Here is a 24,633-nt window from a genome sequence, read left to right as displayed (position 1 = left end):
ACAGGGTTTGTGAAGGTAGGGTAATGGTATTTATCTCCTGCAGTTAAAGAAAAGCTACAATAAAAAAAGGCTCACAAGAATACATCCTTACTAAACAAGAAGGGGGGATTAAGAACCTGCAATAAGCCCTGATCTTGAAGAAAGATTTTCAATTTATGTTCTTACAATCAACTTTTATAGGAGGAAAAGATGGATTTATTCAGCTCCAAAAGACACTTCAGTTACACCTCAGTACCAAGACAGCTGCTGCCCACACCTGCTTCACTATGCAAAACTGCACTGAGTCATTTATGACCAAACCCACACTGTTGCAACACCAGAGGAAAAGGAAACTGCAAAAGTTTCAACAAATCCCAGTGGAATAAAGGCCCTTTATGACAACCATTGATATTGTTACTACTGAACATTTGCCAAAATGTAATCAGTTAGAAGCATAGGGACACCAAGGGTTCAGAAGCTCCAGCTGGTAGTAACTGAACTAGAGAGGGGAGAAGGTGATAATTTAAACCAGAAACCTCTAGAAAGCCATGGTTGCAGTGGCATAGAGGTCTTCCCTGGGAAAACTGTGCAAGTTTATGAAGAAATGTATTCTTAAAAGTCTGATGTTTATGGCTTACCAGATGGCATAATTAATACTTCTGCAAACATGACTGCACCTCTTCAGAAAGTTGTGAGAGGCGTGCCAAATAGTTATTTAAAAAATCCACAGTGTAGACATCTCAAGCAGTAAACATGGCTTGAGATAATACTTCAAGAGGTCTGTGGTAGAAAGTAAAATAAACTTACCCACTTCATATACACTTCCTTTCAAAAACACTTTCTTGTCAAACAGTGAGAGCCAACTAAATATAGATATTTTTTTCTATTCATAAACACAAGAGGAGCTGTACATCAGGAATAGGAAGAAACCCATTGTCACTGCTGACATGAATATAATTGCCCATCAACTTTTTATACTGCCTGCCTGCAAGCGCTGGAAGTGATGAATTAAGTGAGGCACAGGATCAGCCAAGTTGTGATGTGGGGATTCATGAGGGGAAAAAAATGCCAGGAGACTTCCCTTAGGGCTGAGGACAGAACACCCATGTGAAAGCCCATGTCAGACGCAGGCAGGTCGTCAGCACCAGGACCACATCCAATAAAATGAAACACACTCTCCTATGGCTTACTCTCCCAGAAGAGAAGGCTCCTCTCTGCCCATTAACTACTCCAACTGGATTTATTTTATTTCAAAAACTGAGCCCAAAATAGTACCTTGACATTTGAGCATGAGCCATGTATTATAATTGCAGTCTATACTTAGCATTAGGCACAGTAAAACTGTCAAGAACCCAAAAACTTACACATGAATAGGATTCCTGATACTATTGAACTTGCTTTTTCATACACTTTTCCCCCCCTTGCTCCTCCTTTCCCAGGAACTATGAGAAGAAGATCTTATTATTCCTCCTAAATTGCCATGAAATGCCAGTTTTGGTGCAAGGAATAATCACACAGTGCAGTAGCAACCAAGAAACTCAAAGCAAACACCACCCCCACCCCGTAACCCCCTCTTCTTTCCTGCAGTTTTCGCAAGTTGGTTGATTCATCTCATGCTCTAAATAGCAGCATACGGAAAAAGTACTTCCGGTAAAGAAAACACCAGGCAGATTGGCAGATGCTGTCCTCCCCATGTCCCACGGCTGCTCAGACAATTATTGCTGCTTCATTCCTTTGACAGAGATCATTTTTTTTCTGCTTTTGAGAGGAGCAGTGGGGGAAGAACAGAAACTTTCAGAAGATAATTATCATAGAAACAAGCCTGTTACACTTCTGAGGTTCACTTTCTGCAAGAGGAGTAAAGAGTAACTACTGTCTGCAGGAACTGTACTTGAAGATGTTTTAGTCTGAAAAGTTGAAAAGCCAGCCAGTTTTACCTTGATGGTGAAGGGATGCTGCAGAGCTTGTGGGGCCAGGAATGTCAACAAACTCCCAAGCTTTCACAGGGAGCGTGGCAGTCCTGCAGACACCACTGCTGCACTGCAAGCTGTGCACACAAGATTGGAGATTCATGAAGGAGTCTGTCCTGACTGCATCTCAAAGAAAAATCACTCCTGTGGTCTTAAGAGCTCCTTCTTTCAAACTGTATTCAGCAGGATCTCACTTGCACAGTGGATTTTAATTAGTGAAGTGGCAACTGCAACTCTCCTGGGCTGCTGGAAGAACCCATCAGGTACAAGACGTATGACTGCTCTGAGCTGTAGTGTTTACTTGTACATGGTCTCTTTATGGGATCACTGATGAAATCCACACTACCACTGTGCCTGTTTCAGAAACTGAGCACATTTCTGAAGGAGATGTCACTTGAAAGCCAGTAGGGACCTGAATTTTAATGAGTATATTGGGTTACCCACTTGAGATATTCCCAGCCATGGGACAACCTAACATTTGCAATAGCTAGCAAGAGCTAAAAATAAGAAGGAAGAGTCACCATTCAAGATCAAAATTTGGAAAAAGCACAGCACATGATTTCTCTCTTGTAATAGCATGAGTATTCAAGAAGAGTATACTTTGGTTTAAACTATTTCTTCAGATGGAGCTCTAAGACAGTATTTCCCTATACCAAATATCCTTTTGTTAGGGCTTAAGTGGTCAAAGCTGTCTCTTTCTCAGCCAGACTGAGAACATGTGGAAAGATCATAATTAAAGAAATAGAAACAAGAGAAAGAAATTTAAAGGACGAGGACTTTTGATTCACATGAATGTGATGCTGTGGTTCCAGAGGGGCACAGTTTTTCAGAGCAGTTTGCAAATATGCAGTAGGTCTGGAGAAACTCCAGATGCAACTAAAGGGAAAAGATCTTGCAAGACTGCTTGAAATGAAGCTCCATGAAGACTGTTGAAAGTGTATCAAAATCTGTCAAAAGCCAAAAATGCTTGTGATGCAGCAAGGGACTGAGGATGTTGAGCATACAGCCTGCAGGAAGGACAAGCTGTGCCAACTGATACATCACCATGAACACAGCTAAAGAGGGGATGCCATCAAGAACTGCATGAGAAAGGAGGACTAATCTAATGTGATGGTGTTTTGAAGTCATAATCCAGTCTAATGCAAAAAACTTCACAGCCAGGTGTAGCATCCACTTGGTGTGTTGTGAAATAAACTCTGAATAATCACAGCTGAGTAAGCAAATGAAGAGACAACTGAAAAATTTATCTTGGCTCAAAAAAATGCCACAAGTGTGACTGTGACTCAATCATCTTGAATTGATAAGAACCAGCAGTAAAGTTTCTAAACTGACTTCTTCTTGCAGTGGAATCAATCAAATATAAACAATGAAAGTACAATACATTTCCAAATGTGTGGATAAGTATTTTCTTACTATAGCCCCTTTTTGGGACTTCAAAATATTCAAAATACTCAAAAAACTCAATTTTCCCTGCCCTTAAGTTTCAGACACACAGTTCCAATGAAGCTATCTGGAAAGCATGACTCAAGATAATCAAACAGCAGCTCCCAGGTCCCAGCCTGCAAGCTGCTACCAAGCTCACTGCTATCCTACAACAGTCAGATCCCACAGCTCTGCTTCTCCCACAGCCAGCTAGCATTAAAATAAGTCTGTGTTACAATGAAAGCTTTAAGTACTAGTTTTCTATGGCAGCAAATGGAAGAGGTGGACACCATCTGTCAATTTTTTTTTAATGAATCCTACTCTAAAGGAAACTTTCTACAGCATCACGTTTTACACGATGCACCAAGATTTAACATTTCTGGTAATTTTGATGCTGCAGAATTGCACGTCTTCAACAGTACTGAGGCTACGAAACTCAAACGCACTCGCGTGGGTTGCTTGTTTTATACCAGCCTTTCAAATCTAAGTTGAATTTAGGCATCATTTTGGAAGTGCATAAGAGCAGAATGTTTCATGTCTTCTTTGCAGAGTTAAAAACCAAATCTGCTTAATTTGATATTGGTCATTTTTAAATGATACACAGTAGCTGGGACAGATCCCTCCCAACAGCTGGCTGAATAGAAAAAATAGGACCTCCCTTTCTGCTTTTTCCCCATTTTCAAAAGGTGAGGAAAAATTTGAGGTAAACACGCTTTCTCCCTCTACTCCCACTATGAGAAATACTTTGAAGTGAATATAGTGCTACAAGGGAAGCACCTTGCTATCCCCTTTCCTAGACAATGTCTCATGGCTGTTGATTTTGAACACAATATTCTCAATTGTAACTCTCTCGGTATTCTCACCTTCACCTACAGATTTTCTGAATAGTTTTTATAAAACTTCACAACAGAAGATCAGGGAGACAAGGGCACTGAAAAGCAACCCATTTCTCCAGCTTGCACTCAGTTTCTCTTCCAGTCTTGCCTTCAGAATATATATACTGCATCAGTAACAAATACTGGCAGAAGAACATGGCACCCATCCATTCAGGCTCACATTTTACATTACACTTTCTTCAATTTTCAGTGAACATCCTTTCTTGTGATTACTGCTCTAAGATTTACAGTATTTTTCCCCTCAGACTTTCCTAACACATACTGTCTCAGTACATTTTGTTTCACTTAACTCCTATGTGTGGTAGACTACATAGGTAACAGAAGATGAGAAAACCCCAGCACAACACAGGTGTGAACGATCATTAAGTATCCCCCTCTCTATACTTAAACAAATTATTCAGAAATTTGCTTCTGCAAAGGTGAATATCATAATTTCAGCCTATAATTTACTGACATACCCCTTACACTGGGTACTCCTTCAGCTGTCTTGAGAAATAACATTAGTTTGCCAGTATTATATTGTCACTGCTATGAGTTAGTCAAGAAGTTATCACCACAGATGGTACAAAGGCTATCAGCAATTTTACTGAAGTACTTGTCTGCTTCAATACAACTGAAGTGTAAACACAGAAGCTCCAAAATTGGAGCACATACATGCTATGAAATTAATGGTTCACAGATGTTTTCTTCAGTAGTGCAGAACTGATGTTAACAGCTTCTAGCAAACTTTCAACCAAACCACAGATTTCTGCTTGCCAAGCACGTCAGTATTGAACCATCCATCTCCTGATTATTTTACTTTCACATTGTGTAATCAAAGCAATGGTAGGGCAGAGCACTATGGTTTTGCCAATAAGGCCTCTCTACTCTAAGATTTCTGATCAAGCCATGGACAGTCACCATGATATAAAGTTCTATTTACAAAAATTCAGGTGGAGGTTGGGCTCTTCTCCTGGGCAACAAGCGGAAGGACCAGAGGACATAGTCTTAAGCTGTGCCAGGGAAAGTTTAGGCTGGACATTAGAAGGCACTTCCTCATAGAAAGGGTGATTAGATATTGGAATGGATAGCCCAGGGAGGTAGTGAAGTCACTGGCCCTGGAGGGGTTTAAGGAAAGACTGGATGTGTCATTTAGTGCCATGGTCTAGTTGACATGGCGGTGCTGGGTCACAGGTTGGACTTGATCTCGGAGGTCTTTTTCAACCTAGCTGATTCTTTGATTACATATAGTTTTTCAGGATTTCAGACACTAATCAAGAAACAAACCAGGACTTTTCAGAAATGTCCAAAGGCAAACACCACATGTTATCACACGAAATCCTGAGGAGGTCTGGTCCTCTGACATGGACCCCTCCACATGTCACAAAAGCAGTGTAGCAAAAAGCAGCAAACTGCTCCAAGACATTTTCTCAAAAGGAAAAAATATTGTCACTTGTACCATCATCAGCCCCACATCTGATAGCAACTCGAGTTTTTCATTAATGTTTCCTAAGTAAACTGACCCAACTTGGATAAACTGAGTTTGAAATGCACTGGGCAGAAAGGCAGTAAGAGACATCATGAAAGTCATAGGAGAAGTATGTGCAAGACATGGATTCTCCAGGGGAAAGTTGCTGACTGGAGGATGTCCAGCAGGACAGACAGAAACTCACTGTAACAGAAGCCAGGTTTGCGTGGTCAAAACATGGAAGAGGCGGGGTGACAGCCTAGACAGGTCACAGCACACCCCTGAGCTTCACCAGCCCATGTCCTTCAGGCAGGAGAACGACCAGTCAGTGTTGGTCCATGTCATACACTCTCTTAGGACAGGGACAAAGGCATCAGCAGCTCTTCTAGTCAATGACACAGACAAGTAGGAAGTTCTACTTTTTCACCCACAGATTTGGGTTTTGAGGGGCTTTTCACATGCATGCCACACAAATATTTATGCATCAAGGTAGTAGTTAAGTGGCAAAATCAAGGAGGAAATTCTCTTATTACAGTTTCCTTGTGGTGATGAAATCAATAAAACTGAACAGCATGGGAACACATCGTATCCTCTGTAACAATGCCACCTTGTTATGTGCATAGTATAGATTAAGAAGAAAATTATACTGCTCTCTCCGGAAATCTTGTTTCCTTCACTGCAGAAGATGAAATGGGTAGGGTAGACAATGGTGCTGGGAAGTCAGACACCAATCTATGAACTATTCTTCCATGCCTCTAATTTGACAGCCACAGAATATTCACAGCTTACCAAATGAAATCAATCAAGATGTGCTTGGACATAAGTGATATATGAGTGTTATATATACTGAAACACTAGTTCTTTTACCTTGAAAAACAAAACCCTTCAGGTGGAAGGTACCTTTGCCCTAGGTGTCCTGATTCTCTATCTGCAAAAAGAAGTGCCCTTTCTCACCTTTCATTTTAAAAGAGCTGGGAGGAAGGAAGAAGAGAAGGCAAGCACATATGTGAAGAATCTGGCACAAGGAATTTAACAATAATGTTTTCAAAACCAAGTACTAACAGCATGCAACAAAGGAAAAGGAGACAGATTCTTAAAGAATGAAAATCATACATTAATAAATATTGGCTCAGATGCAAGCATTTTTTCCAAGCACATTGGAAGTGCAATCCTTTATGATGGAAAAAGCCCCAGTATAAATAAAAGATGATATATCATTACGCATGACTGGAAGAAGAGAAAGTACAGACCATCAGGTTATCAAAATAGCATGAGAAGTGTTTTCAAACACTGTTTAAATGCAAAACCCTGTACAATGGTGACAGAATACATGTATGTTCACCGGTTTGTAACAGTGCATGTCTTCATATTGATTCCCAAGGAATAATGCAGTCAAAACAACACTTTAACATTCCATACCTTGATTATTTCCACCAACTGATCCACACCACTGTCACCTGGAAAGATCGGTTGTCCTAGTAACAGTTCAGCCAATACACAGCCTGCTGACCACACATCTAAAAAGGGAGAAGTGGAGGACAGGGAAAGGTATCAGTAAAATACACATATTAAGCCATTCATATAAAACCCAGCCATTTAAAACTGCTTACTTTATCTTTTGCCATGTTTGATTGTGTATGTAACACAGCTAAAAATAAAAAACATTCCTATCCTAATGTTACCAGATACCTGGTATAAAACAATGGCGTGAAGACAGTCTTAAAAGTCAAATACTGCAAGTATTACTGGTATCCTGAAGTACATGATGATTAAGGGATCTGGGAAGCAGCCTCTCTAACTAGCCACTGCAGGATCTAATCTTTATCCCAGTTCCATTTGCCAGCTTGGATGAACAACAGAACTGCAAGTCACAGATCACATGTCAACAGCATCTGTAGAAGAAGCCATCAACTAATTTTCGTATGTATACCAAAAGCCACAAGTAGTCCTTAGGAGCTATTCCTCCTACATGAAGACATTTTTCACATCTATTGCAGGTATATCTTCTTAAATAATTAGGCAACTGAATACTACAGCGGCAACTTAGGAAGGTATCTAAGTGCACTACAGAATATAGCATTTTATTTTTGGAATAATTAACCAAAATGAAAAATGTAACAAAGACAATGCAGTAAACACTGTTTATCAAGTATTTGTGAGAATCTAATGTAATTGCACACCAAATAAATGGGATTTTAAGCTGCTCAACACAGTAGAAGCATTGTACTTGGATGCAGAGAACTGCTTCTCCCCAAAAATAGATTCATTAAAAGGTTTTCTAGAAAGCCATCAATTGTTCAATGCATACCTGAAACCTTAACACTAAAATCCAGTCTCAAACAAGCAATCAGCAACAGAAGATCTGTAAAGACTAAAATACAAAGTAACGCTCCAAAAGGGAAAACCAGTCCCATTCCATCTATATTTCTTTAAAGTCTCATCTACTTCTATGAACCAGCCTTCCCCCATGAGAATTTACCTCCTGAGACCTGTTCCACCTGAGATGATCTATGCTACAACAGAAACCCTTATTCCCTCATGTATTTAAATTATGTCCCATCCCTGGAAGTGTTCAAAGCCGGCCTGGATGGAGCTCTGAGCAACCCAGTCTAGTGGAAGGTGTCCCTGCCCACGGCAGGGGGTTGGAATGAGGTGGCCTGCTCCAACCCAAGCCATTCTATGACTCCATGGTTCTGTGAAGCAGGATACACACAACACTGCCACTTATGGCTAAAGGTCTGAGTAAGGAAAACATCTCTGACAGTTCTCTAAGACATCTATTATCACATTGTCGCAACCACTACACACTGGTGCAAAATAAAAGAAGCTTTCAGGAATTCAAGATTTATAACAAATTAATCTGCAAGTTAGAACACAGTTTTCCCTTCCCCATTTCTAAAGGAAGAAGAGTGAGAGGGCTGTGCAAAAATACTTCCCCTCCTCAAGAATATGGTTCAGTTGGAACACACAGTAGACAAACAGCAATGTCATTACTGCAGCTTTTGAAATCATTTGCTTCCAAGTCAAATGGAGGCACTTTTACCTAATGTCTTGGTACAAACACTGCATCAGGGTTTATCCTAAAAAGTAACTCCTTACAATGTAAACAGCAACCAGAAAAAATTTGAAGTTTGAGTCTTGAATTTCAACAAGAAAATATACACGATGACACTTTTTAATCTTGTAGTCACATTTAATATGAGCGGATATGGCCACCAAGGTGCTAAAATCACTTTTGGACAACAAATGAAGAAGGAATCATGTAAAGAGTGTTTAATTGCATCTAACTGCTAATCAATGTCTCTCTCTGATAGCTCTTGCTGTTGGACCAACACATACCGCAAAACCATGATGCAAAGCATCATTTTTTGTGCCTCCCATGCATATTGGGTTTAGAGGAATTACACAACAGTTCAGCAGAAAGCAAAGATTTCTTCAGAAGTATTGAAGGAATAGATTAAAAGTACTAAACAGTCAGAGCACTCTAATTTACAAGTCTATTTAAAGATACCTTAAAAGGTTTTAAATAAACGAGTCCTTTACACTGTCCTTTACAAAACAAGTAGTTACACCAAATCCATAATCGTTATTTACAACTCCAATCCTTATTTTGCAGTGAAAAAGTTATATATGGCAAGGAAAAATATTTGACAGAATATATACAAACACAAAACTGACAGGAGAGTAAGTCATCAATCACAATTCACTTCCTTTTAAGATTTAGAAACTATGCTATCATTAAGTTTTTGAGATTAGACCGCGGCTTTTTTAAACTGTTTTAAATAACCTTCTGGTCTGGCTGCTCCATGAAGTTGGCTTTGTGCTGTTTTTTCTTTTCCTAGTTTCCCTGAATGCTTTTGCACTCCACCAGCCTGTTTCAGACAAGTAAGTAGGGCAGAAGTCTCAAATCCATTACAAAAATTTTATAAAAACAGCAGGGAGCATCAGTGTTGCTGCCGAGGAGAGGAGGGCTCAGTCCCTGGGGGAAGCACCGGGCTTGCCCCAGCCCTGCCAAACTGCAACTGCAAACAAGTCAAACAATGTAGAAGTCCTTGCTCAAGAAGGGCAAGAACAAACAGCAGAGGGTACATGAGAAAGCCGCGGGCATCGCATGGGAACAGAGGAAAAAAAGGATGTAGGTCATGAGGAAATAGGTGGCAATGTCTTGGAATACTTGCTGCATTCATGCTGTGTTTAATCCCTCAAACATACAACAAATCCATCAGAAACCTATGCAGTAGCTCCTTATGCACTGAAATCTTCCAAATCAGGTAATTTAATGTCTTGTTAAAAGTCTTATTTACTTTTTCTTGATTTCACTTGCTAACACTTTAAACACACAGGGAAGTAGAACACAGGCATTCCAAAATCCCCAACTTTTTCCCAGGCATGTAATTTCACCAGCTTCCAAATTAGGACTTGGGCAATGTTCCCTGGGCAAGGAAGTGGACAAATTCTTGAAGCATCCTCAACAAAAGCCAGAGAGTGCAGGCTAACTCAAGCAGCTTCAAGCAGAGACAGAAACAAAACATAATCTACACAGGTGTTTATACAACTCTTGATAAGCAATGTACAATAAAGAACAAACTAAAAAATTTCATCTCTGCTGAAACTTGATGGAATTCATGCCACTGACTTTAACAGGACTAAAATTTGGTTCCAGGATAGTTTGCCCCTTTTTTCCTCACATCCTTTATATCTTGAGTTTTAAAATTTATCTACCACATTAGGATGGTAACATTTCTCCTCAAGCCTGACGTAAACAAGTACTAATTTCTGTATTTAAAGACACGTTATTTAAAGGAAGTGATAGTTCCATCCCAGACACTTTTCTGTCTTAGAAGAGTCAGAGCTAACTGCTACAGATTAATATGTGGTGTAACTACCTGCTCTCAAGGGAGAAGAAGCATTTTCTGAATTATTTCTTTTAAGTATGAGCAATTTAATTAAAGCAAACGAGGGCTCTCATTCACATGCTTTAAATTAGCTAATAAACAAGGTAAGAGAGAATCTTAAAAGAAAATAAGGCAACAAATGGTCCTCACACCAAACTAGTTGGGACAACATGCAATTTTAGGAGAAAATACTGAAAGCTATTAATTTTAAGAAAGCAGGCAAGGGTACTTTTTTCATAACTTCAGTGCAATGTAGTCTAAACAATACAGACAGTAAATACAACTGCCAGGCAACAGCAACCTTCAAACAAGCTTATTTCGGTTAGTTTTCACACATTATAATGGTAGCTAATGCCGTACCTTTCCTAGACCAAAGAACACTTAGACAAATACCATCATCACCTAACCTACCTCCATTAATTTAAACACACAAAAATTCATATAGCCTCTTGTACTACAAAACTTTTCTTAAATTAAGTTTCTACTGCTTTATTGATCTTCAGAGCTGTTAGATGGACATTGTCAAATAATATAATCTCTGTAATGCCCTCGCTTTTGAATGCATTCTTAGCAATATAGAACGTAAGAAAACAAGTATTTCTCTTTAAATCAGAAAGTGGCATCTGGGAGGACCACCTGCAAAATACACTCCTTAGCTTTAATTCTATAAGCATGCAATGGCCATTTTCAGTTGGAAATTAACGCCCTGTCCACAAATTTCACTTTTTCTGATCTCAAACTTTGCCTTTCCAAGCTGAAAAGCTGGCCCTCTTCTTCACAGCACAAGCACCATTCATTGTATTACACTCTAGCTCCTCTAACTCATTATTTGGAGGACATGAAGGAGGAAGCGGGGGGAAAAAGGTTTCTCTCATCCACTTAAGTACAAATTAAGAACTTTCATTTATCTGACACTTTATGGGGCGTATTTATCTTTCTACTTTTTTTTATTACCCTAATCTATTCATCTCTGCCTCACTATCCCTTCATCTTGATGGACTTCCTCCACCTTGGAGGTGACTCAAAGTTGCTGCTCTAGAAACTGTGGAAACAAACCAAGAGTCAGAAAAGCAGTCCTGGGAAGTCATAAAATCAACAGCTTCTAGCTACCAAATGCCAGACCCCAAAGTGCTTTTCACTGCTGCTTGTTTGAAACAATTTTTTGGGATGTCTGAACAAGAGCAAAATTCAGGATTACAGGCACACGTGCTATTGTTGGTGGAAGTTGCGCACATCAAGCCACCACAGATCCACGGATTGAGGAGAAAGAGTAAGGCTGAAACATGGAAGTGCTTGAAAAGACATGTTTGTTCCAGTATTTGGAACAGAAGCTAAACACAGGTATCTCTAATCTTTTGCAATAAAGAGATGACACTACAATGACAGGTGGTAGAGTAGTTTAGTGAATTAACACACCTTATTTTCAGCATAGGAAGTTGCCATTTGAGAAAGAAACAAATACTTCTCACTGGCAACAGCTCTGGGATATACCTTGTGGTGGTTCTTCCAAGAAACTCTGAGACAGGCCAACTGCAGATGCCTGCAGAAGAGCTTCTGCTCCAGACTGCTGAGGTGAAATACTTGCGCTTGCTAGGAAAGTGAATGAACAACTTCATGATACTTATTTTTGGATACCCCAAGAGAAGCCAGCAGTAGTCAAGCAGATCAATCTTTCCCTGCCAGTGGCTATAAATGTTCCCTCTGGAATGCTCCCAGCTCCTGCCAGGGCAGCAGTGGAGCAAATGCACTGAAACCAGCAGCCCCTGGTTGTGCAGAAGCACCCCCAGGAGGGATATATAGGATATATAGAGGATATTTGGTGAGCCCTCCCCTGCCCCACCATCTCACCTAGGGAAAAAATGCATGAGACTGAGGCAAAGCTCAGCTGCACAGCTTCTTTTCACACAAAAGGAGCACGTGGCAACAGAAACATCTGCACCCACCCCTACTCCAGTGCCTGTTCCAGGACAGTGTTGGGGAACATGGGCAGCCATCCCAGGGTTTTTTAGCGGTGGCAGCACCACCCATAAGATCAGCACAGCCAGAGCCATGCCATCAACATACTCTGGGATGCTATAAAACACACAGACTGGCAAGGGAGAAGCCTCAGCCAACACACTGTCAAGGGATAGCCAAAGGGCTTGGTTTGGGAAAAAACCAACAAACCAGCCCCCCACTTTCCTCTCCCCCCTCCAAATAACCCCAACCAACCAACAACAGTAATAAATTCCTACAAATTAGATGCAGGAAGTAAACGATGCCCATTCCCAGCAAGCTTTAGGGACAAACACACACACTTGCAGAATTCATAGACAAAGGTGCACAAAGGCCCAAACTATACAAGCTATGAAGGCACCCAACCAACATGAATATTTGTGCCTGACCACTGAAAAACTCTGTAAAGTTGTAATGCAGGAACACAACAGAGCTATTATGAGTATGGATTTGTAGCTATTTGGCAACAGTTACTATTTAAAAACTTCAATGGGTAACTTCCCAGGTAATAATTTTAAAAATAGTCTCAGGTCCGCTGGAGGCACTAACTGCAGTAAATGTGATTTGATGCTACTCTTACTCTGGTATAACACAGCACTAATGTGGTACTTTAGAAAAGTGTAACAAACACCACACACCTGGCTCAATTATTTTTTATGGGGACCTTTTGGGTTAAAGTCATGCACTTCAATGAAATAATCAAGATCCTAGAAGTTAAATGCCAGTTTATAGTTTCGTTGTGACATCCAGGATGAAAAGACACATCCTGGAACCAACTTCATTTTCTGCTACACTGAAGAGCAAGTAATGTCACGAGGACAAATTCAAGTGTTTAAAGATGACCTAGATGAAGCCAGACAGCCTAATGCAACAGCCTGGGTTACAATGCTAAACAAGATGACTAACAACCGATATGGTCATAATGCAGCTGCAGCTGGCGGTGCTGTCAGTGTTGGGCCACCAGTGTCACTGTCTAGTCTTAAAAAAGCACTTCTTGCTCAGAAATACTTCCAGTGATTATCCTATCGCAGCGCATTATTATCATAAGCCCTGCAGTAACATTAGCAAACAACAAAAACCTTCACAAATAAGCTGGAAGCCTTGCACATAATGCAGGACAATTTCTACTTAGAACACTTTTTGGCTTTGTAGTCTTCACTGATTTTTACCATAGTTTTAATAGAGGATATTTAACTAGAGGAGTAAAGATCCCTGCCTTACACGTAAGATCACTTTTTGTTACCACACACACACAGGTGATTCTTACAGAGTGATAAAGACTATAGTGGGAAAAGGATATTATGCTAACAATTCACAAGAAAAACAAGAACTAAAAAAACCCAGCATGCCAACATGTAAGTTTAAAAGGCAGTATCACAATACTGAAGCATTTCACAGTTCCTTACACTGAGCCATGGATAAAGCACTAATAATTATATGCTCTTTCCCTTCTTCTAATAAACCTATCTATGCTTGTTGATTGTTTTTCCAACAAGCTGGATGAGTTTGGACAAACAATCCTATGTCAAATAAGGAAGAATTCTCACTAAGCACCATTGCTGCCTACCCAGCAAGAAGGAATACTTACAAACAGCAGCAGCACAAAACTAACCCTTAGAATTTCTAGCATATTGCAGAACACTGGGAAACTACAAAGCTTCTAAAAGCATTTTTTCCTTCTTATCTCCCACATCCAAAGTCTGCTGCGAAAGAAGTGGAAGGTGGATGGGACAGGAAGGAAGGATGGAGTATTAACTTAATTTTCAAGCAATTCTGTGCAAATTTCAAAGAAAGGGCTTGGAGGGACAGGTGGGGTTTTTTGGCACAAGAACAATGACTGAAATTCAAGATATTTTTGGAGGCAAATGAAAAATTGCACTTCAGAATGCAATTTTTGTTATAACCAATTCAGAGACCAGCAGGTAAGACAACAAAAATGGAAAGCGCCACTTGAAAAACGGTCTGCAGTTGGAGCAAGAGACACTTCACAGGCTTATCTATAAAGCAGTCTCTTCTGCTGACACATAAAATACTTGTTTTATGCAGTTATCCTCTGAAACAAGAGGTCTCAGTGCACTCTGATAATGCAGCTGAACCAATCTATTAGCTCTCAGCTGGCAAAAAGATGTCAAATGGGATCAGCCACCTTCCTCTTACTCATGGGCTCACAACACTTTGCTTTTACCTGGGCTCTGCTGCTTACTGGACCGCACAATAACGCGGATTGCACTCACTCACACAGCAGGAAGTTAACCTGCCAAAATCTCGTCAGTTGATGCTGAATCAGCAAAGTAAACAGCAAACTGTGAGAGCCAGGGTACTCAGGGGCAAGAGCAGAGCTGGGGCTGCCACTTTGGCAGCAGCCAACAGTAACTTCTGCCCTTTTATCTTTATTGTGCCATTGCTTTCCCCAGACTACTCTTGGTTCTGCCTCTTTTTCCTGCTGGGAAGATATGCAAGTGTTGCTACAATACATACTGAATAATAACTAATGTGAAAAAAATTCGTGAGAGCAGGGAAGTCTTCAGGAATGTGTTTAGGTGGGGCTTTTTGTTCCTTTTAAAGAACTGCACAGTTAAAACAAGCCAGCCAGCCACTGAGCTTCACACTAGTTCAAACATAGTAATTTTAAATATACTGGTTATAAGCATAGTCTGCCAAGAGTTGATCATGATCTCCAAATCCTTTTGAAAACATTTTACCTTGCCTAAGTGACTCAAGTCCATTACCAAGGTAAAAGGTTCCCCAATATTGTGCTAAGATGAGAGCCCAATCTACTCTCTTTTGCACTAGAATTCAGAAGGAGCCCAAGTAGTATCTTGACTGAAAAACCGAAGTAGTTACCAACAACCAGTCAACACACTGTTCATTTCCAAGATTTTTCACTTTGCTGTTCATTTTCAAGACTCTACTGTAAGAAAACCTGGCTGTTCCCTGATCTCCATCAAAATCTAGAGCTTCCCTACTATTGCCATGACACATCTATGCCTCAGGTATATAGAAAAAGTTCTTTGTGTTCAAAATTAATGCTAAAGGACAGCAAAAGTTAGCAGAATTAGTTGAATTAGAAGGACTGCTGTACACAGTATATTAAAGTTGTAAACAGAATTTAAAGTCAACCATTAGGCCACACTTAACCTCCCCCTATAAACTCTTCACTAAAAGCCAAGTAAATAAATTACAGATTTATTTATGGCTAAACCACAGCAGATCAGAAGCAGTGGATGATTTTCTACAGACATTCTTTACTGTTATTTCAAGCAATTAAAATGCTTTTCTGGCTTGAGATTTCATACCTACTTTTAAACTAAATGGCAACATCACATGGATTTTTTTTTTTAAACTTGTAATCAGATTTCTCCCCTCCACATTGAAAAAGTCCCTTTCCCAGTGTAATTGATGCTGAAATCTCAAAAGGCATAGAAAGCACAGCAGCTATCTACAGAACATTTGTATTCCTTTAAAAAGTGGTACCTAATAATTTACAACAAAATTCAGCCCCTGGGGATTATATTTGAGATCTCTGGAAACCTTTACACTTAAGTACAGGATAAAAACTGAGGCAGTTGGTACAGATTTCAACAAATGCACTCACATACCTATACTGGAGGTATAATCGGTGGCTCCAAAGATCAACTCTGGTGCCCTGTAGTACCGAGAGCAGATGTATGACACGTTGGGTTCTCCACGAACCAGCTGTTTTGCACTGGAAAGAAAACAACAGTATTTCAGTAATGAACACTTTTATAGTATTGCTGTGCAGACCAACGTTAAGCTTTGGTGCTCTTCACGCACTCCCAAGTCCCAAATGCTGAAGTACAATGTTGTTTCTCAGCTGCTGCAAACTGACTCCTTGATTCACTGTGAATCAGTCCAATCCATCAAGCATCTCCCTTATACAGGGAATAGCAAAGGAAATTCTGACTACAATCTAGGTGATAAACAGGGCAATATTTTTGGCTGACAGTTGCCTTCTGCCAGATACAAAGGCTTGTTTACAGTGGAAAAGAGGACAGAAAACACTTCAGTCAAACGTAGTTACCGTTTAAGTTTCAAAAGCTCTGGACACTCCCGAGGACCGAGTGGGGTATTTTTGTTTAGGTTTTTTGTTTGTTGGCTTGCTTTTTTGTTTGTTTGGTTTTTAATTTCCATCACAATGCTCTCCCCTTTGCTACCTAAGGAAGTGTAGCATGAGGTAAAAGGGGTATGAGGAGACAAAGAAAAAAATGCCTTTGCCATTGTATTTACATATTAATGGTCCACGATTAAGATGAAGGTTTCTTTTATACTGTATTCAATCAGCCACAAAGGATCTAACCTACAGTGCTGCCTCAACCACTATCTTTGAAAGAATCCAACAAAAGAATGGACCACAAGAACACATTACTTTGGGAACAGGAGTCTATCGGCATATTACACTTCCTTCTTAATTAACAAGTGCTAGACAAAAAGGACCTGGAAGACAAAACTTTTGGAAATATGACATTCACCTAAATAGCACCAAACACTGCAGAGTAGCAAGCTAGCCAAATCCAGTGTTCAGCTCTCCAGACATTCCTCAGCCTTCAGCGAAGAAGGACTCCCACCATCCTTTTTAAAAAGTCTCAGTTTTCAGTTTTATATAAAGAAACTACAGTTAACAAATTCCCACTGATAAAAAATAGTAAGTACTCCCTTTTCATGCATTGTCATTTTTGAGCTTCAGTGTGATTCCTATTTTGCTCCAACACTGGTGAGGTAGAGCTGAGGAGGAGATCCTGAGGCACCAGCCATGACTATGCACTGCTTGAATAACCCCCATATGACATTCCCACTCACTATGGGCAAGCAAATTTAGCAACAGCAGCTTCTGTGACCTCTCACACATACACCCCAACTATTTTAGTCTGCAAAGTTACAGCACAATCTAAAGACTGAACTTTCCCAGACAAAAATCTATGTCCTGTCTCATTGCGGATTTCCAGAATTTCTGTAGCAGTTCTAAGATGGGGGCTGGACTCTAAAGGTGATTCTAAGTAGATATTGGAAATAAATGTGCCTTTGGAAACTAGAACATAGATGTCCACTATCCAAGAGCTTCAGCTGGAAGTGCTGCTTCTGATTTTGAGCCTCTATGGTATTTGCAGCATTAAGTGAATTGCTGTACATGCAAGTAGACTGACTAGTGTAGTATCAGCCTTTTTAAGTTACAATGCCACCAAGCCTGTCCTCTCTAGCCCAAACACATTTCACTGCAATAATTGCTTCTGTTTTCCACGGTGCAGTATTTTCCCTATGTCATGGTGTATTTATTTTATTTTTCTAATACCTGCAAAATTAACAGGCTTGAAGTTTAATTCCCTCCCTCTTAATATCCCTTTTCAGCTCTTCCTTGCCAGCACTTTGAACTCACTTTGAGGGGAAAATAGATTACCAGTAATTCCTCTTTTAAAGCTACAAATAAAGACCTTCTAAGGGACACAGAGGATTTCTTGGCAAAGTTGCACTGAGGTTCACTTTGAAGGAAGATCTTTTCACCAGGTTTCAGGCCACAGATGTGCTTACCTTCCAAAGTCGCAGAGTTTTAGAACAGCTGTATCAGGGTCCAGCAAGAGGTTCTGTGGTTTTATATCCCGGTGGCAGATCCCAAAGGAATGGATATAGGCTAAACTCCGGAACAGCTGATACATGTACAACTAGAACACAGAAATACCAGTCAAATCAGGGTAAACAATTAGTTTAGCACAAACCCTTATTAGAAGAAAAACAAAAATCACTGAGAAAAAGACCATACTGAATGCCTAGCAGGGCTATGAAGGTGGGCAAGGTATTTACATACCTTTCCCACACGCCCATTGCTACATACACACACACGTGGTTCAAATCTTTTTATGTGTCCTTTCAGATAGCATAATTAGCATAATTCCAAAGAAATAATTGTGCCAGTTTTCCAACATTTGTAAATACTGCTAATCATAAAAAGCATACACAAAATTAAGGTGTTTCAGTTTGCTCTACAAATCAGCCTCTTCACAGCAGTAAAGTATTCCAGGATATTAAAAAAACCCCAAACAAACAAGCAACTAAAAAAAATGCCCCATAAAATCCAAAAGAAAACTGTTTAGTTGATGAAGCTGTATTAAATGTTGCCCAAGAACAAGGGTAGTGTCTCAGCCTGTCACTGAAGTGAATCTCCCAGTGTCTCTTGCTGAGGGGACAGAGTCATTTTAATTTCAAATCTCTGGACAAAAACAGAAGGCAAATAAAACCAACTGTTCAGAATAATTTTATGCAAGGCACAACAAACAAGTATGCTGAGGGAGAATTTTCTCTGCCCACTTTCCAGGGCTGGCTAACCCCTTAACAAGGAAGAAAGCTCTTGAAAAACAAGGGGAGATATTACGAAGCCAAGAACTTCACAGGACAAGATTACAGGGCAAGGGAAGGATGGCCAGCTGATGGAGCTACACACTTTTGGTTATGGATAATAAAGAGCTGCTGGATACAATTAAGGATGTATAGCACATATAGTCATAAAGGCATGGAAAGTCCTGTTTTAAGGTTGACAAAAGGCTGTCAGGTTATTTGTTGTTTCAGTTGTGTCCACACAAGTTTCCACTTAAAATCAAGCTACAGGCAGGACACTGTACTAGAGACGCACCTCCACACTTTTCTTTTATAAACACATTCTCCACAGTTCACCTTTAACAGTCTATAAAACCAGGTGCAATTACTTGATATTGATATCAGGTCATGTTTGCCTCTCTTTCACCACTATCTCTGTTGTCACACTTTCCCTCCTCCTTGTTTTTTGTTGTTTGTTTGCCAGGAAAGTAGGAGCGGGAAGAAAATTGCTTGAATTTTGGCTCTAGGCCTCTGGTTTTCATACTTGTTTCTGAAAACCACAACTCTGCACAAAGAAAAGCAAACAAACATTTTTTCCGAATTGCCTGTTCTAGTCCCTTAAGTATGTATTGTGCAAGTGCATTGCTAAATAATGCAAAAGACTGCTCTAACTTGAGGGGCCAAGTCAACACATGTGGGATTCAGAAAGTATGCCTTTCATCTCCACACAGCAAACCCAAAATTTCCAAGGACTCCTTACAGCAGGTTAGAAATTGCAAATGAAAATTAACCAGAACATTACTAGAACAGCTTCTGTGCAGCTTTTTTTAACAGTTTGTTACCCAGGGAAAAGCAGCTCTCAGCCTGCCTAATTATCAATCAGAAGTGAACGAATAGGTATGATCTGACCTTTGTGCAACCAAAATGCCTGGAAAATTGCAAAATCCTCAATGACATCAAGGTAACATGATCTTTTAAATACAAGGATTATATACATGGCTTGCCTTGGCAGAAAACTAAGAATAGCTTTCCAGGCTACCTGGAACAGGAAGTCCCAGGCCCAAGATGAAAGAGTTGAAGCAGATTTTTCTCTGAAAGTGTAAGGAAGAACAATTTTCTGAAGTTCCCATAACAGAGAACAATTAGGGCAAGAATACTGACAAAAGATATATAAACAATATATCAAAAGCCAAGCCTACAGATTTTGCGGAGCATATAACCTGAAGCCAAGCTGTTCCATCAACAGACCAAACAAGAGTGACCTTGCAGTCTGCTGGACGATAAAATTCTGTGCTTTCTTAAAAATCAGGCACCAGTAATGCCTATTGCAGAGACATGCCATTTGCAATTTATGCATACAGTTATAGTACAAAACTTCATTATTGAAATAATTACTATTTGAGGCTTTCACCTTTGAAACTTTCATCTTCTTTCAACCAAATTCAAGGTTTTTCTTAAGCCAACCCTTACATTAAGCATTACACTTTTAAAGATGAGTCTGGAGAAATCAATATGCATCATGAAAAAATTTGTTGGTAATTTCCATTTAATATTACCTGTATGTCATGTTAACAAGTTAATGCCATGTGAAAACATCATCACTCACTGGTGTGTGGACTGTGGTCACAATACATGAAATTAACTACAAGGCCCAGATGGGTCCCATGTTTGACAGCAAATGAGACATTTTATTTATTTTAACTCCTGTTAAAAGATGTAGGCAACTTGAGTAAGGTTCTGAAACTACAATGTGCATACAAGCATCTTACCACATGTAGCTTTTGAAGACAAGCCAAGGAGCTCCAAGGGGAGACAAAAATGTGCCTTTCATGCTCACAACAAAAGCACATGAAGTCTTACTCATATGCCGGGAAAAGGGGAAGATAACAGATTAGGGAACATCCTCTTGACATCCTCTTTCTGTTCCTGACCTTTGTTCTAACATATCTTCATCATCTCAGGAAACTGAAAGCTGCTAATCTGGCTGGTGTTAAGTCTCTGTCTAAGCTGCTTCAAAACCAAAACACTCCGTCTCCCCAACCCATTCCAAGATTTCTGTAAGGTCAGAAATTGGGAGTGCTTGTGTAAGTCTCAACCCTCTATTCTTCTTTTGCCATAACAACTAATAACTCTAATTTTTCTTCCTTGTCTCAAGATTTGCTTCCAAAAATTTCAGAAAATCTACTATTATGTCAGAAAAGAGTATCCAGTCTATTTCTATAATATCTTTCTTCACTTAACCACATCTGTCAGTTACCTACCTTGACATAAATCATAGGGAGTGTCTGTTTGGCCCGACTATAATGTCTGGCAACTCTGTATACTGTTTCAGGAACATAGTCCAGCACCAAGTTGAGGTACACCTCATCTTTCTGAAAGAGAATAGAGAAGAAAAACAAATCAGCACTAGATTTGAAGCATGAAGTACAATTAAAGTGTTCAGAAAAACCTAAAGATGAGAAAGCTGTGGACATTTTTTAAGTCCCATCTTTAGCATGTGAACTGCCATGGAACTATTTAGGCTTTGCACTCGTGCATTAATACTTTTGTCAAACTTATGTTTAAGTCATATTAATTATTCTGGTCTCCAATGTAAGGTATTTTTTGATTATAAATGGAGACAAGGATATAATTGTTCTGCCCAGTCAATAATTTCATTAGGAGAGTATTTCAAGGTAACATCTGCATCATTATTTAAAGCAGCCTATTAACTCCTTAGTCCCTTACCTGCCAAAACCCAAGAAGTGCAAATTTAAAAGTTCAAAACTCAGCCCCCAACAACAACACATCAAAAAAAGTTCAAACAACCTTCATCTTTTAGAAATGTTACTTTGATCTTACTGAATTCGCAGCTATTAAGAGATTAAAACATATTAACCATTTGTAGACAGTAAGCCAGTGACAACATTTGTAACCATTCTGTTTACATGTATTTTGATGTCGAAGTTATCTTCAACTTAAACATATGAACTTATTCATGGCAAAAGAGAACAAGCCAAAACCAAAGTCTCAAGTATAATTTTTAGTATCTAGGATTAGGCTAGAGGTTCATGGGAACATAACACAGAGAAACAACAAAAGTAGCTTTATAATAAGGTACCTTGTTACATTATAAAGTACTTTATTATACATTAGCAAAGGAAAGAAGGAACAAAGAGGACTTAAATGACAAAGTACTATAATCATATAGTGCCTAACTGCAAAACTGAGAATTTACAGCAGTAAAACAGGTCTTAAAGAGACTTTTGATATTTTAATGCAGTCTTCAGTGCAAATCCTATCAGGATTGTGAATACATTTAATGTTGGGGGGTGGGTATAATTAACTATATCAGCATGAAAAATTATTTTTGAAAGCTAGTTGGATTAACTACAAGTAACCTTTCCTGCGCCCACTATATCATCAGCTAGAACTTTCTATAGAGAAAGACAACAGAGAATTTACATGGATGGAAACAGCATAGAACTCCCAAGTCTTCAACTGGAGTCCCTTGTCAGAAGACCTGCTGGCTATCCATACCTTAACACCCAAACCTCATTTAGCTACAGCAATTTAATACTAACTACTGTGACTTGACCCATCACTTCAAGCAGAGAGTGACGTGTGTTACTCTCACAGTGCTCTGCTGTCCTGCCACAGCAAAGAGCAGCAGTCTGGTACACGGTAACACACAGGGAAATACACACCTTGAATACATATGCAGAGAACTGCAGCTTTTATGTGTTTTTAAAGGCTCAGAAATCAAGATCTCTGTTCATCATTATTTGACATTAAAGGCTTGTATTTTCAGGACATTTAATTGTCCTTACCAATACTTCCTAATAGACCAAGTCACCTTGCATGGCATTACCTATGTAATTCCTCCCTACAAAAAGATGCTCTTTTCTTAATATCATTGCTTAAATGACAGTGGCAATAGCACACCACCAAGCAAATGTCAATGGACCACCAACTTGTATCAGGTCTTATCATACTTCTCAAATACAGACAAGGAGCAGCAGCCTCCAAAACCCTGCCTGTGCTGGTGCTTTTCCCAGTGCCATCCCAGGAACCAGGAACAATGTGAAGGCTTCTAGGGACGAGGCTGGGGGAAAGAATATTGTTTAAATGGATGAGAAGGGACAACCACCAGCAATGCAGAGGGAAAACCAGATGGCTCTGGAACTCCACAGATGTGCAAATGTATGCAAGAAAAAACCCTGTATTTTAGCACTTACCCTGTAACAAGAAAAGGTCTTCTTTCCCTGACTCAAGCCCTTTCCCTGACTCTTTCTCACTTCAAATTCATCCACCACCTCTTCTTAGGTCAGAGCTTTCAAGGTTTAGTTATAAAATACCAAAAATAAATGTCTTAAAAAATCCAAAGTTAGCTTATGCCTGGTAAGGCAATCTGTAAACCATGAGAGAAAACAGCTTCATGAATATGAATTCTGTTTGCTTCAGCGTAGATACAACCTGATGAATATGCTAAATGTCTGCCTCTCAGAGGATGGGAAAGTCTTACTGGTGACAAATCACTGCACTGAGTACTGTTACTGACACTGGCAACTTTGATGCAAGGATTCATGTTTCATGTATCAAAAAGATTTACATGAGAGATTAGAGGAAAAAAATGAGTAAAAACTAAATTATAGTGATTTTATTATCATCTTCTCATAGTACAAACAAAAGGACACATGTAAAACAGTAAAACATATCATCAGTAAACCCTCTCTACACTTCTTCGCAACAGTGAGATTTGAGAATTACAGAACAACTCTCTAGTTCATATCATTTTGCTTTGCTTTTAGTGCCTCCATTTTTATTTCTAATTTTATGTTCTATTAAAAATGGGATCAGTTCAATAGCATGACATAACACAAGCACAAAAAACCTTGAGCTACTTGAATCTTAAGAGATGGACGCTTTGCTTCTGAGTTTTGATGCTATCCACAGTACCTGTACAAACAGCATGAGTTTTGTGTGGTACTGTTCCTGTGTAAACATCTATCCCACAGAACACAAAGGCACATGAACACCTTTCCCCCCCATCAACTAACAAGTTTTGATGTACCACTTGAAGGACCCAGAACTTTAATATGCAGCTTCAATATGCAGGCTTACGCCATTGGCCATGTAAGTAGCAGCATATTCCACTCCTACCACACACAACTGAGTTCTGAAGTTCTCTTAATAACTACTATAATGAATTAAAGATTACTCAAGTGTTTTGAGTGACATCCTCCTGATGTCACCTGGCATTGGTCTGATAAACATACAGGAAAGAGTTTTCACAAGCCCTTATCCTCCTCAGTGAGCATAAACTGGATGAAAATAATATCCAAGTTACCTGGATTCCCCTGAACAAGATTCAGGACAAGCTAGGAAGCAGTCATGGCCTAACAAGCTCTGAGCATGATGTAACCTGGTTTGCCTACCTCATGCATTCCTTCTAAACACATATTTTTCCAGTGACCCAGATGTATTGCAATAGGAAACAGGGTTAGCTCAAAGAGCTTGTAAAATGAGGGCAACTGCTCGAGGATCAACTGGGACAATCAAGGCTTATCTTTCCATTGCAGGAAACCTCACCACATATTACACAAGTGACTTGTTTCCATACTGCTGTTTCAAAACTGCTGGTCTGGGAACAAACCAAGGTAACCCAACTGTCACAAGCATCTCTGAAATGACTTACAGAGAACAGAAAAGTCCAGAGGAAGCTG

The 24,633-nt window shown here is 39.6% G+C and overlaps 1 protein-coding gene across 2 annotated transcripts in view; it reads right to left on the bottom strand.

Annotated features, from left to right (window-relative positions):
• Nucleotides 1–24,633, bottom strand: part of GSK3B (glycogen synthase kinase 3 beta) — a 150,001-nt gene that overhangs the window by 35,909 nt on the left and 89,459 nt on the right. For both annotated transcript variants that reach the window (XM_032098462.1, XM_032098463.1), the window contains exons 4-7: nucleotides 21,190–21,300; nucleotides 18,149–18,279; nucleotides 16,204–16,310; nucleotides 7,134–7,231 (exon numbers count right to left, since the gene is read on the bottom strand). In XM_032098462.1, the coding sequence (XP_031954353.1) occupies nucleotides 7,134–7,231; nucleotides 16,204–16,310; nucleotides 18,149–18,279; nucleotides 21,190–21,300 (447 nt within the window). The remainder of the gene's footprint in view (nucleotides 1–7,133; nucleotides 7,232–16,203; nucleotides 16,311–18,148; nucleotides 18,280–21,189; nucleotides 21,301–24,633) is intronic.

This window comes from Corvus moneduloides, chromosome 2 (assembly GCF_009650955.1).
Source record: "Corvus moneduloides isolate bCorMon1 chromosome 2, bCorMon1.pri, whole genome shotgun sequence".
NCBI classification, from domain to species: Eukaryota; Metazoa; Chordata; class Aves; order Passeriformes; family Corvidae; genus Corvus; species Corvus moneduloides.
Note: the sequence above shows the minus strand (reverse complement) of the source record. Positions and strands in the feature narration are given on the sequence as shown.